Source organism: Pangasianodon hypophthalmus, chromosome 2 (genome assembly GCF_027358585.1).
Source record: "Pangasianodon hypophthalmus isolate fPanHyp1 chromosome 2, fPanHyp1.pri, whole genome shotgun sequence".
Classification (NCBI taxonomy): domain Eukaryota; kingdom Metazoa; phylum Chordata; class Actinopteri; order Siluriformes; family Pangasiidae; genus Pangasianodon; species Pangasianodon hypophthalmus.
Window position 1 is genome coordinate 34,661,561 of NC_069711.1, and position 15,000 is coordinate 34,676,560.

General features: G+C 38.7%; 2 protein-coding genes across 5 annotated transcripts in view; both read right to left on the reverse strand.

The window, feature by feature from the left end:
• Positions 1 to 15,000, reverse strand: part of rhbdl3 (rhomboid, veinlet-like 3 (Drosophila)) — a 43,934-nt gene that overhangs the window by 8,290 nt on the left and 20,644 nt on the right. The window contains 1 exon segment of the mRNA XM_053231946.1: positions 1,739 to 1,839. Within this exon segment, the coding sequence (XP_053087921.1) occupies positions 1,739 to 1,839 (101 nt within the window).
• The window catches only part of LOC117597788 (inactive histone-lysine N-methyltransferase 2E-like), an 8,499-nt gene continuing 295 nt past the window's right edge, over positions 6,797 to 15,000 (reverse strand). Inside the window, exons 1-13 of one of the 4 annotated variants that reach the window (XM_053231944.1) lie at positions 14,861 to 15,000; positions 13,700 to 13,835; positions 13,387 to 13,549; positions 13,069 to 13,261; positions 12,829 to 12,930; positions 12,644 to 12,715; positions 12,412 to 12,504; positions 11,561 to 11,653; positions 10,772 to 10,864; positions 10,131 to 10,202; positions 9,441 to 9,546; positions 9,133 to 9,197; positions 6,797 to 8,131 (exon numbers count right to left, since the gene is read on the reverse strand). The exon at positions 14,861 to 15,000 is cut by the window's right edge and continues 295 nt beyond it. In XM_053231944.1, coding sequence (XP_053087919.1) covers positions 8,051 to 8,131; positions 9,133 to 9,197; positions 9,441 to 9,546; positions 10,131 to 10,202; positions 10,772 to 10,864; positions 11,561 to 11,653; positions 12,412 to 12,504; positions 12,644 to 12,715; positions 12,829 to 12,930; positions 13,069 to 13,261; positions 13,387 to 13,549; positions 13,700 to 13,835; positions 14,861 to 14,959 — 1,368 coding nt within the window. In that variant the 5' untranslated portion in view covers positions 14,960 to 15,000 and the 3' untranslated portion in view covers positions 6,797 to 8,050. Of the gene's footprint in view, positions 8,132 to 8,237; positions 9,198 to 9,440; positions 9,547 to 10,130; positions 10,203 to 10,771; positions 10,865 to 11,560; positions 11,654 to 12,411; positions 12,505 to 12,643; positions 12,716 to 12,828; positions 12,931 to 13,068; positions 13,262 to 13,386; positions 13,550 to 13,699; positions 13,836 to 13,975; positions 14,051 to 14,860 lie in introns of those variants that run through there. The other 3 variants (XM_053231943.1, XM_053231945.1, XM_053231942.1) reach the window with 3 other exon arrangements.

A 15,000-nucleotide genomic window follows, 5' to 3' on the forward strand; every position in this document is an offset into this window, starting at 1 on the left:
TGTAATTCAGTACTTCACTATAATTTATTAGTCTACACTGCATTCTACTATACTAAATAATATACTATACTATACTACAGCATCCCATACTATACTACACTTCATTATACCTCACTATACAATCCCGTACTACACTATAATTTACTAGTCTACACTGCATTCTACTATACTAAATAATACTATACTATACTATAGCATCCCATACTATACTACACTTCAGTATACTTCACTATATAATCCTGTACTACACTATAATTTATTAGTCTACACTGCATTCTACTATACTAAATAATATACTATACTATACTATAGCATCCCATACTATACTACACTTTATTATACTATACTCTACTATAGCATCCCATACTATACTACACTTTATTATACCTCACTATATAAGTCTGTACTACAATATAATTTATTAGTCTACACTGCATTCCATTATACTAAATAATACTATACTATACTATAGCATCCCATACTATAATTTACTAGTCTACACTGCATTCTACTATACTAAATAATACTATACAATAGCATCCCATACTATACTACACTTCATTATACCTCACTATACAATCCCGTACTACACTATAATTTATTAGTCTACACTGCATTCTACTATACTAAATAATATACTATACTATAGCATCCCATACTATACTACTCTTCATTATACTATACTATACTATAGCATCCCATACTATACTACATTTCATTATACTATACTATACTATAGCATCCCATACTATACTACACTTAATTATACTATACTATACTATAGCATCCCATACTATACTACTCTTCATTATACTATACTATACTATAGCATCCCATACTATACTACTCTTCATTATACTATACTATACTATACTATAGCATCCCATACTATACTACTCTTCATTATACTATACTATACTATACTATACTATACTATACTATACTATAGCATCCCATACTATACTACTCTTCATTATACTATACTATACTATAGGATCCCATACTATACTACTCTTCATTATACTATACTATACTATACTATAGCATCCCATACTATACTACACTTCATTATACCATTTATACTATACTATAGCATCCCATACTACACTACACTTCATTATACGTCACTATATAATCCTGTACTAAACTATAATTTATTAGTCTACACTACATTCTACTATACTAAATAATATACTATACTATACTATAGCATCCCATACTATACTACACTTTATTATACCTCACTATATAATCCTGTACTACACTATAATTTATTAGTCTACACTGCATTCCACCATACTAAATACTATACTATACTATAGCATCCCATACTATACTACATGTATAAAATTACACTATAGTATTCTATAATACATTATAAAACAAGACACTATGCTTCATTATACTACTCTACTATAATCCTATACTACATATACTAGTCTATACTATGCTGCCTTCCATGGCACACATTCAGAACAGTGTGTTCACATCAGGCTGGAATTGAGGAGAAATGAAGCAGGTGTGTGTGTATACATTACCGAAGTATACCTTAGTATATTATAATGCGTTATACTATGCTGTATTATAGTTATGTATACTATACTATACTCTACTCTACTCTACTATACTATACTATACTATACTGGCTGTAAGAAGGTGTACCTGATAAACAGCCAACTCAGTGCGCTTCTATGAAACAGAACACACATTACACCTGTGTGTGCATGTGTGTGCGTACCATGACAACGTTGGCGAGGTGGGCGGAGACGAGGGCGTAAACTCCTCCTGATGAACCGACTACGGGGGCAGCCATGTCTACCACAGATACGACCAGAGAACCTGCAGAAAGAGACAGAGAGAGAGAGAGAGAGAGAGATCAGCATTAGCAATATGACTCACTAACATTCACAAAGTACAATTATAAAGCTCACTTATAAAGTAAGTACAGGAAAAATGGCCGTGTGTGTGTGTGTGTGTGTGCTTATGTCTCTGTTCTGGTTCACTGCTTTATCAGCATATTCGGATCTGCATCAGAGTAACAGTGCCAGGTGTCTGCTGATCAGCTAAATCAGCTCTGAACTCTCTCGGCAGCGTCGAGGTTTTTTTCTCGACCTGCTTCTGTCCGGCAAAAAGGCTGACAAAACTGCTGCTTCTTCACAACGTACACACTTTGTGTTAGAGATGTAAGTGAACTTGAATTGAACAGATCACATGTTCTAAACAAAGACAAATATACTGTACATATGAATAGGAGGTACACTTTTGGTTATTTTTGTATATATTTTTTTGGAAAGCTTACCACAAAGGCATCTATTTGAGACTAGATCCCGTCAGGACGCAGCAAATAAATCATGCGCGTGAGAGTTTTGTACGTTTGTAAGGTTTCTAGTGCGAGTGTATTGTGTAGCTTGTGGGGGGAAAAAGACCACGTTCATCAATATGACAACTTGCTAACTTCCTTGTAAGAGCCATATGTTATTTGTTTCTTATATAGATGTGGAATAAATAATTGTGTGTGTTAAGCAATTGTAAAGTAATTATAAAAGTAAACAATTTAACATGTGTATTATATTTCGTATTGACGATGATGTCATTTCCGGCAAGGACCGTTAGTTTTTTTTTTGATGCAATATTGGAGCGAGACAGTTTTCTGACCGTGTAACATTTTTCCAGTTAATTTTGTTATTAAACTTTAACTAAAGAAAGTTACTGGACTACGGAATGTTATTCGAGTTCAAATCACGCTCACACATGAAGAAGAAGCAAGAAAGATGAGAATTTAAACGGATTGCTATCACATTCCTGGTCAGCGTCGCTGAGGTTTAAATCACTGAGGATTACATCGCTGAGGATTTTATATATAGAACATCTAACAATAACAATAACAATGTACACCTATCATCCTGTTCAAAAGTTTACACCCCCCTGGCTCTTAATGTCTCATGTTGCCTTCTTGAGCATCAGTGAACGTTTGCAGCTTTTGTAATAGTCGTGTTCGAGTCTCTCAGCTGTCCTCAATGTGAAAAGATGGATCTCAGCATCATATAGCTGCTGCTGGAAAGGAGTCAAATACGCAGAAGATGCTGGAAAAGCAGAGAAGGTGCAGGAGCTGGAGGATTTTTCTGAAGAACAGTGTGCAGTTTAACTGCTCAGGACAAACAAGAGACTCATGAACAACGATCACAAAACATAAAAACAGTCTCTGATCATCAGGAAACACACACAGGATTAAGAATCGAGCGTATGGAGACTTTTAAACTGGCTCCTGTGTGTAAATTCAGTTATTATTGTGTCTTGTGGACGAGATGGAAACATCTGCTGTGTGAAATATTATTCAGGGCAGAACTGAAAAACAAAATGCAAGTTTTATGATCCCTCTTATTTTTTATTTTTTGCAGATTCTGCAAGGCGAATGTAAATTTATGACCCTAACTGTAACTAATCTAACCAAATTTGTTAGAGAAAATAGTGCAAGACTGGAATAATAATAGTAATAAAATCATAACTGTGTGAACGAGATAAAAAAAAAAAAACATTCCCTCTGTTCAAATCACAATGTTCAATTCAGTATAGCGTAAAACAACTGGAAATGATGGAATAAACACAGGAAGTGCTGAGCTGATTTGCATATTCTGTGATACACCAATCAGACTTTCCTGATAAAACCTGATAAAAATCAGTGTAAATGTTTGTGAGATGAAAAAAATAATCTGTTCTGACAGTGTCTGGGGTTTCACACAGAGATGAAAGCAGAATTATGCTGCCTGTAATTACAGTGTCTCTAAGATCACATGATTATATGGCTTAATCGCACACACGAGGACAGATATGCAGACAGACGTACACACAGCTGCTCGACTCCACGCCTTAAACCTTTACAGTGTAAAAACATCGGCTGCGTGGTGACAGTAATAACCGTCATCAGTGCCATAACATTACCGTCTCTGTGAAACACTCGTCCTGTGTTTGCACGTCAAACACCACGGAGGTGTCACTACGTCCTAAACGACTCACGACTCATCCTATATATACAGTCAGGAGCAGTATAGGAACGGTATATCAAAAAAAAAAAAAATCATAATATTATATCATTACCATATAAAGACGTGTTTATGTATTGTGATATTTAGGTTTGCTAACAAACTGCCACCAAAACAGCAGTGTTGCACTTTATAATTAGCTTTTTAACAAGGACAAAAATCAACTTGGGCAGCATTGTGACATAGCATAAGTGTGAGACATAGCGTAAGTGTGTGTGTGTGTGTGTGTGTGTGTGTGTGTGTGTGGTGACAGACTGGCATCCCATCCAGGGTGTATTCCCGCCTCACATGGGAGTTCCTGGGATCATCTCCCCTAATTTTGGGATAGCCTCGACGCACATCTATGGTGGATTGCCGTGGACGAGTTCATCATCCTCAGAGGAGACCTGAATGGCCACGTCGGATCTGAGAGACACGGGTTTGTGCACTGCCATGGAGGTCACGGACTCGTGCATGCGAAACGACGACACGTGTCACGTACTGGACTGCACGGGTGACCAACACGTACTTCAAGAACAGACCAGTGCACCTGGCCACCTACACCAGCAGCAGCCACGTGACCCAGATCGACTACTTGATGTTCCGGTGGAGAGACCTGAAGCTGGTGACCAACACCAAAGTGATCTCATATGACAGAATCACCCCCCTGCACCGTCTCCTCATGGGCCAGCTGTGACAGGCGAGGACATCAACAACCGGGCCTGAACGGATCAAGTGGTGGAAAATGATTGAGTACGAAGACGATCTGACATCTGCATTAGCCGACTTCACAGTGAATCCTGACCAACCGGAGGAAGCCATATGGAGCGCAGCCGTGGGGCAGACACACGGGCGGCAGAGGTGACTGTGGGAAGAACGAAGCCAGGACAAAGCTTCATCAACAAACAAACATGGTGGTGGAATGAAGAGGTACAGCAGGCGATCCAGGAGAAGAAGCTAGTGTTCAAGACCTGGAGGAGCACACATCTCAGTGTCGACGTAGACCAATACTGATCGCTGAAATTGGCAGTGAAGGAGGTGGTGGCCGCCGTAAAGAGCCATCACTACCAGGACCTGTACCACCAGCTGGACACGCCAGAAGGGGCGAACAATATCTACAGCCTCGCCAAGTCCCAACAAGATGTTGATGCGTGAAGCGCGACTGCGATGGTTCGCTTGCGTTATGCGTAGCGACGAAAACTCCATCACCAAGACTGCTCTCCGATTCGACCCTGGAGGACGCCGACCACGCGGTGGACCCAAAAAGCACTGGATGGACCGCATCAAAGAAGATACAGAAGTGGTGAACTTCGCCCATGATGATGCCCTGGACCAAAAGAAGCGGCGTGCAGGCATGCGGACCCTGCCCCAATAAGCAGTATTTTTCATTTTTTTTAGTAAATATCTGAGGTAAATGTTGATGTTCTGGATGGTTCTGTATCATTTCCACTGTCACTCTGTCTTTACACTGTCTATAAAAGACTTAACAGCTACATGCTAGCTAGCTAAATCATAATTTTAGCCATACAGTGCCTTATTTTTTGATAATTTATGAACAAATCTGAGGTAAATGTTGATGTTCTGGATGGTTCTGTCTCATTTTCACTCCCACTCTGTCATTACACTGTCTATAAAATACTTTAGGTGAAATACGAGCTAGCTAAATCATTAGCCTTAGAGATTAGCTATGTTATTAGCTCTTATGTTCACCATCCATATTTCCCAGTTGCCTAGCAACAGTGTTCTCACAACTTTCACTACTGGAGCAGTGAGTATATCGTGTGTTCAGCTTCCCATGTTGAAAAACAGCAAGCTGCTCTACACACACACACACTTCTAAATGCGTGGGTCGATTTCTCATTAACACAACAGGTTCCTCATCAGACGTCATTTCCGACACATTCACACACACACTCACACACTCACTCACACACACACTCACACACACACACACACACACACACACACACACACACACAAACAAACACCATTTGGCAGTCTGCATGCTGATTTATGACACCCATAATTTCACTCAGACAGTGACCTGAAGGGCACATAGCAGCTGGGACCCGTGTGAGTGTGTGTGTGTGTGTGTGTGTGTGTGTGTGTGTGTGTGTGTGAGACCCTTGATTATGAAGAGACTCCCATGGTACATTAGTGCCACAACTATGGCCTTAGGACACTGATCTCTCTCTCTCTCTTTCTCTCAAAGACACACACACACCATGACACTGGCTGCTAATATCATCAGGGAGAAGAAAATAACATCTCCAGTCCAAATTGACCTTCATACTGATGGAAGGTGCAAGCACACCCTACACACACACACACACACACACACACACACACACACACACACACACCCCACACACACACACACACACACCCCACACACACACGCACCCCACACACACCCCACACACACACACCCTACACACACACACACACACACACACACACCCCCCACACACACACACCCCACATACACACACACACAAACACACACACACACACACACCCCACACACACACACACATACTGGTTTTTAAGTCTTACGAGGACTTTGCCGGCCAAACCAGTTGAAACGTGGTTTAAGGGGACCCACCTTTCCCTTTGTGCTACAGCAATGCCGTAAACATCAAAAAATTTGGTTTTTTTTTAGCAAGACAAATTTCACTTCAGATTTCTTCTACGCAAAATTAAACTCTTAAACACAAGACCTGACATTATGGTTGCATATAAGGACCGTCTGAGAAGCTCCCGCCTCTGACAGAATTGGTACTTATAAGGTCACACCGCTTTATCGGGACATCAGTTTAACAATACACAAAAAAAGACTTTACACTGTATTAGAAGGACAGGCATGTTTTATTGGTACTCGACTTAACACAAACACAAACATGACCACATGGTGATTTACCGGGTCACCTGTGACTTAACAGAACAAGTCCTTCTATACAACAATTACAGAACATTAAGCAACTCAGGTTAGGGATACTACAACTGAGCACTTAAAAAACATAACTGTTAACTGTTAACATAATTTTTAACTCTGTTAAATACAGTCCCCTCTGAAAAGCAAGTTCAATTATATTGTTTTTCCTATACCTAGACATCTGGGTTTAAGATCAAATGACGAATATAAAATGATAGCTCAGAATTTTAGCTTTTTTTCCTGATATTTACATATAGATTTTTTAAACATTTTATTTTCAAGTGATGAAGTATGTTGGAACATGTGACTGGTGTTTCTTGTTGCCCAGGTGTATCCTGTTAAATTGATAGTTTAAAGAATTAGTAGCTATGAACAGCTACTCTTGTTTTGAGCGATGTATATGGGATGTATGTATGCTGGCTTGATACAGTTATTGCAAGTAAGGGATATGAACCAAATATTAAGTGCTGTTTAATTTACTTTAAGAGAATTTGTGCCTATACCAAAAGGTGCCATGTTTTAATCTGTGTAACACAGATATAAAAATCAGGAAATGAAAGCTGAAATTCTAAACCATCATCTCATATTCATCTTTTGACCTCAAACCCAAACGTCTTCAGTGTATAGCAAAAACAGACTAATTGAGCTTGCTGTTCCGTTACTTTCAGAGGAACCTTTATGTAGCATCCCTTGCCCATTTTTCCTGCTTCTAACACATCAACACAGAGAACTGACTGTTATACCAATATATCCCAACCCTCAACAAATGCCATCGTAGAGAAATAATCAATGTTATTCACTTCACCTTTCACTGGTTGTTATGTCTGATTGGTGTATACAACACGTATCAAAAGAATCAATTAGATTGTGATGTTTAAAATTGTGAACCTTATAGCCAGCTTATTGCACATAAAACAGCAGGTGCTCTATGGGACATGGGCAAAGCATCTGTGTTTGAGACTAAACAAACAAGTATATAAATATGCACATCATACAACCATAAAGACTGGGAGATATGATGACATATACTTTTGTTTCAAATTAAAAATAGGTAAAACAAAAATGATAATTATGAGTTATATGACTAAAATAAAAGTCAAAACCACATATATAACTTGGAAAATACAACCAGAACATCCAGCTTTGGCTTCTTTTGGTGGGTGATCCTTCTGCATCCCTGTAAGAAGAGATTACCACATTATTCAGCACACAAACAGTGTGGACTGATCATGACCAAAACAATTGGGCATGTAACACATCAATAAGTTAGAAAAACCTACCAATCTGCACTGGTGCACTCATAGACACATCCACATTCTCACTTTCAGTGCCATTCTCAGATTCACTTCCATCAGTTTAGCCAGGAGAACTAAATGAACACCACGGTAGGGTCAGGGTTTTGGGTTTGGCAGCCATGGCAGAGTCTACATTCCCACACCAGATATCTCCTGGGGTTTGGAAGCTTTTAAGTGCAATGAAAGAAGATGACGTTGCCTCTGTAGTACGCAATGACTTTTGTAATTTCTAATCCATCAGTAGTTTTTCTTATTTTCAGTACAAGAAATTACAGATGACTGAAGACACTCCTCAGCTTCATCCACTTTAGCTTTGCCCTCTGCCATTAATGATTCCTCAACATCTCCATGTAAATCACTTCCACCAGCTCCCTCTCTTACTTCCAACAGTTGCTGGCTTGCAGATGTTCCAGTGACTGTTGTTGGCAGCATTAAACTGTCTGATGCACTGCCTAAAACTGCAACTTTTGACGTTCTGTAGGTCTCAGACACTTGCTTACCCTGAACTTTGCTTGAAAGATTATCTGAGGTTTGTGTATAGCTCGCTTCACTGTCATAATCTACATCAGTCAACTGCTCCTCATAAAGTAAACCAACTTCTTCTCTGGCCTTAACACACACTTTGCCCTTGCTTGCACCTTCAGGATTCAACTTGGCAATCTGGGAATAAATAGCCTTTCGTTTCTCCATATTCAAGGGGCATTCTCCTTGTAACTCTACTGAACTCTCAGATTCACTGTCTGACTCTGACTGTGGCACATATTCTTCATCTAGTGATTCATCCTCACCAGTACTTACTCTCTAGTACCAGAAAACAAACGATCACTAGAAATTGCACTTGCAAATGACTAAAATTTATATAATGAATTATAAATGCACTCACCCATGATAGTGACTCATTCTTAATAAGTTTTACAAAGCAGGACTTGTGCCAAAAACAATTGCAGACTGCAAAAGAGAGAGAAGTAAATAAGTAAGAATGTAAGACTTCAATACACATAAAACTAAAAACACCACAACTGTTGCCTTAACTCAATATAAAAAGATGAAGCTTAGAATTTTATTAATAATTTTCAAACCTTATGAATTTATGAGACCAGGATCACTGTCTGGAAACAATGGGCCAATTGGACAAACCATACCAGTTATAAATTAACTGCCATCTTAAATACTGTAAAGTACATTACTGACCTTTGCATCTCAGACCAATCCATTTGAGTGATGCTACAGGTCCAACACATGCTGCACATTTGTTCATGCTCGAAACAGTTGTGAAGACCATTTCATGTTTACAATTCTGTGAATAGAATTAATAAAACTCATTTGACATCACAACCAAAAATATTTGTCTAAAAGTAACTCTAGTGGAGGAATAACATGGAAAGCAAAATCCATTTATTTGATGTTAGATGATGTGCACTTTGGGCATTTTCACAACTCAAATACAAATACAGACAAAAAGAGCATGCCTGTTAGAGGTTTTACTCTTGACTTTATATAACAAAAGCTGAGGTGACAAAATACTAACAAGTATCTGGATATTCTAGATACTGCATCAGCATTCTCTTTCACACGTCTTCATTTTAATTCTGGATGTGTTTAAGTATGAGGCAATGGTGACAAAAAAAGCAAAATGTATGTTTTTAAAACAAATCAAAAATGATCAAAATAACTGATAAATATAGGTTTTGATAGCAGAACATGTTGCTCACTAATGTGATATTCGACATAGTGTATGAATGGCTTTGGTCATTACACATACAGTAGATATTTGAAATTATGCAACATGAAATAAATTATACAAATAATGAAGGAAATTATTGATGATGTATTCCATAGAAATATCATAAGCCAGAAATAATGTCTATCCAGCAAACTTACTTTTTCTGTTTTCTCACTTGGTGCTATTGTATCTTTTTCCTCAGGCCCAGATTGCTCCTTCACAATGGTAATCTGAAATATTAGACAACAAAATGTTAAGGTTACAGATTAACCAGGCTAGGAGTATTTTCTGGCAAACACCAAACACCATTTTCATGAATTAAAATGTTACACCGAGTGGGTGGTGGGTACAAAAGTTAGTGTCACATTCAAGATCCAAAAGGGCAATACAATTTTTAAACCTATTTTGGTTCAAACATGCATTAGCTTTAACTAATGGTGTTTTCCATGCAAACTACACCATTAAATAGGCAACAGTAGTCTACAACAAATGTGCTATGCATCAGTTCCTTGACACTCACACTATACTATGTCCAGTTACATTTTCTGACATGTCTGACCTCCAACAGCTCTCTGCATGCATGTATCAGGCACACTTTACTCTCGCACTCGACTTTATGACTATTTGATATACAGGAAGTGTATCCAAAAAAAATTGAAGACATCAAAAAAACTCCATTCTCATTCCAAACATCAGACAGGCAGGGCAGCTATAGTGTCTTTCTAACCAGTTTAGTGACATTAGCAGGCAATGGGTATCCTTTTGGACATAATTAATCAGAAGATGATCTCAAAATTACCTTTTCTGTCTCCTTTCTTGGAACCTCAGGCTCCATCTTGTCCTTTATAGTCGTCAGCACTGTTGTAACCTCAGTAATGGTTCCAGCTGTATTCTAAAAACAAAAATAACAAGAGATTTCTATGATGATAAACCAGCACCCAAGTCAGATCAATACACATTTACAGTGCACCACTCCCAGTGACTCTGAAGAGGCAGATAAATACCTAATAATGTATATGGTGTTCATGATATAGCTTCACAAAGTGAAGTCCCTCGAGACCATGTTTCTGTCAGACGCTTTACACACAGCTGCTGATGTGCATTTACTATCACATGTCTACAAGGTCCCATTAATACCCAATGTACTGATAAACCAGTGCTGTGCCACACACAAGCTGATGAACACAGAGTCATCATATAAATCAATACTGTCCTCATATACCATGTACTAGTCAAACACACTGACACACACTAATATTCCTCTGGTAGAGGATCCTTATAGCATAGTTCCTAAAGGTTCTCATTAGACACAGTGTTCTCATAAAACAGGTCTCAGCCATACACATCACATACACACACTAACTACATTCTTAATATAGTGCCTACAACTGCAGACACTTCTATCTCTGTGCTCAAGAAATGTTTCCAGTGCGAGGAGCAGCTCACAGACACACTTCACTATTACAGTGCACCAGTCCCAGTGACTTTAAACAGACAGTGTACTGTGATTAAAAACTCCCTCAAACTCCGCAAACTGCACAGAACAATTAGGGAGATAATTAATCAGATGATGATTTCTACAATTTACCTTTTCTGTCTCTCCTCCTGGAACATCAGTCTCCAACTTGTCCATCACAGACGTCAGCTCTGATGTAACCTCAGTGACGGCTCCAGCTATATTCTAAAAACAGACATCACAAAACATTTTTCTCATTTCACAATTGTTACACACACACACAGTATTCCCAAGAAGAATTTGGAATCAGCGATTTTCTGTAACAGTTGTGCTGGAAGTTTCCAACGAGTTTCAATCAACAAATTTTCAGTTCATCCACAGTAGCGCATCAGCTGTCTTCCATCATTGCATCTCTCAAATGCTCTATAGGGTTTAGGTCAGGGCTCTGGGAAGTGTTCATATGTGCACTGTATATACAGTATATTAGGGAAGTGCACTGTATATATGGTATACTATTTATACCCATATAATGAACATCCATCAGTGACAATGATGCCCGTAAAAACAGTGCTGTAGCTGATTAACTCATAACTGCACCCCACACACTGTAACGTGTGTGTCACTGCTGTACTCACGGTAGACCACATATATACTCAGTGCTGCTCCTATAATGGTCCCCTACTACTGAGGGATGAGAATATAACACACTGCACATAGTAAAAGGAATGAACTCTAGTCAGTAACTATACATCTATTAAATGCCAATTTAAGATAATGTATGTGGTGTACATGATATAGCTTCACAAAGTGAAGTCCCTCGAGACCAGGTTTCTGTCAGATGCTTTACACACAGCTGCTGATGTGCATTTACTATCACATGTCTACAAGGTCCCTTTAATACCCAGTGTACTGATAAACCAGTGCTGTGCCACACACAAGCTGATAGGGGGATCATTAATCAAAACATGATTTCTATAGTTTACCTTTTCTGTCTCTCCTCCCAGAACATCAGTCTCCAACTTGTCCATCACAGACGTCAGCTCTGATGTAACCTCAGTGACGGCTCCAGCTATATTCTAAAAACAGACATCATAAAACATTTATTATTAATAAAACCAAATTTTCAATACTTATTATTCAAGCTTGTAAATTGGGTATAGAATTGTATATGTAAAATCAACAGGTTTTAATTCATTATATATTTCTGTAAATGACCTGTTCTGTTTGGTTGATGGCTGCCTGGGTATCTTCGGTCACAGGGGTAAAGGGGTCTGCCTCAGAAACAGCCTACAGAACAGGTTAAAGAGCAAGACGAAAGGCATGTATTAAAACTGGAGCACTGCTTGGTTTCAGCAGACCATGTTAGCCATCTTCCAATTCTTTCACTGACTACAGGATACCTGGTGCTGTGACAGAGACTGATTGTCTTTCACCCTCCTGGCCTCACTCAATGCCATAGTGCTGTTTTCCTCTGGTGGCAGTTGGTGTTCTTCAGCTACAATCTGTGAAGATTTGTTAGGACAGTGTAAAATATTGGGAATATAATTAGATGATTGTAGCATGTAATGATTTGTAAGTTATGTTTGCACCGGCATGTTTAAGCGTGGCCCAATAACACTGAATAGTTCAATCTTCAATACCTTATTTCTCCAAGGCAACTCAGAATTGCCATAATCGTATGTGATTTCTTCTCCAGGGTCGATGCTCCTAGTCGCAAATAAACACAGATGAGGCTTTCCCTCTACAGTGATTATTTTCATTTTGCTGTTTGGGCTGATGTGGTCATCATTGACAAGTCTCCCAAGGGAACCATCTTCTCTGGAAGCATCGACACTGAAGCATGATATAAGACAACACATAACATCTTGTGGCTGCACAGAAGACCTTTTCAAAACTTTATGCATTAGCATGATCTTACAGAAAACATTATATGAAGAACAATGCAATGTTATACATACCATAAGAGTCTTCCATTGAAACGGAATTCATACATGAACGCTTTCATGGCATCGTGATATAACTTCTGTCGTCGTTCACATTCAGCTTTGTTTATGAGTTGTCCTCTGTACTCCAAAAGAAAATCTCCCTTATCAAAATGAACACAACTGAATACTCCACGTCCTGTATGAGAAAGCACAACACCTGTTAGTCCAGTGTTTATTCAAACTGAGCAGCACATCTGCAGTGTTCTCTAACATCCTGATGCTCCTAAATAAGAATAATAATTTTTTAAACAAAAAAAATAACAAAGAATGACATATTAAGACTTACCTATAAATGAATTTATATATTTCACATCAAATCCCTCCTTGTCTTTGGCAGCAGATGTGAAATATTCAGCCTCCTGTTTGGGATTGTCTCTCCTCCTCCTCCTCAGCTTCATCTCACACAGTCTGTACACCGGACGCTGTGTGTCCACGCACAACTCATCCTTAGTACTTTAGTTCATTTAGTTTATACTTAAGTTTGAAGCCTTAAAACACTTTGGCCTGTATATAGGTTATTGTTATATAAATGTAAAGCAATGTAAATTTCCTGTGAGCCTACCGAGGGCTCCATCAGTGATGCTGAGGGATGTGCTGTTACTCTGCTGTGACGTCACCGCAGCACCAGCACACACAGCTGATAAACAAACCACACCACTCTCATTTATATACTATATATAAAAATATATAATAAACATATATATAATAAATATATATAGTTATTTAAAGGTGCGAACTAGCTTATTTACGAGGCGTGTAGAGACTGTCAGGGGTCAGAGAGAGTAAAACCCGCAGCTGCAGCATGATAAAATGTTAGTGTTAAATCGCGCGCCCCCGACGCGCGCCCCCGACACGCACTACAGCGGCGCGAGCTAACAGGAAGTGATGCAGCCAAACTAAGCAACTGCAGCTAACTAACAGTTAATAGAGTTCGCTCCGGGATTAATAAAATAACACCGAAATAAACACTTCTCCAGTCTCCATGCTGTTTGTTGTTTACCGGTTGTTGCTTGTGTTCAGCTAACGCAGGCCACTCGAAACCATTTGAGCTACAAACCATACACCCGCACTGTGTTCCGGAAGAGATGATTTAAAGATCAGCGATGTCGCACATTAGCATTAAATATCATTAGCAACGCTACCATGCTAATTTACCGATATTTCCCGTTTATATTAATTAAACCAAATTCACATAAACCATAACCTACACTTAAACTCATTCATTAAAAATACATTTGCCAAGTTTTTAAAGTAGAGAATTCTGTGATTATTATGGTAACTAGCAGGATTTTTAAGATATACTCATTAGACTAAACATGTACCCCATTCTCATGAGCATAATCATTTATTTTTTAATCTGAATATGTATAAACTAAAGTAAACGTGCATTTTGCAATATAATCATATAAAGTACATTTAATAAAGTGTATAAAGTTAATTCTCATACCTGTTTTTTAAAGATTGACGTATTATGAGTTCCGCATGATGACGCGCTGCACATAGAGAAACTCCGCCCACAAACCGAGACACGTGACATGAATGACATCGGCCGCAGCCAATCAGAGCGCGAATTAGGCGAGTCAGCGG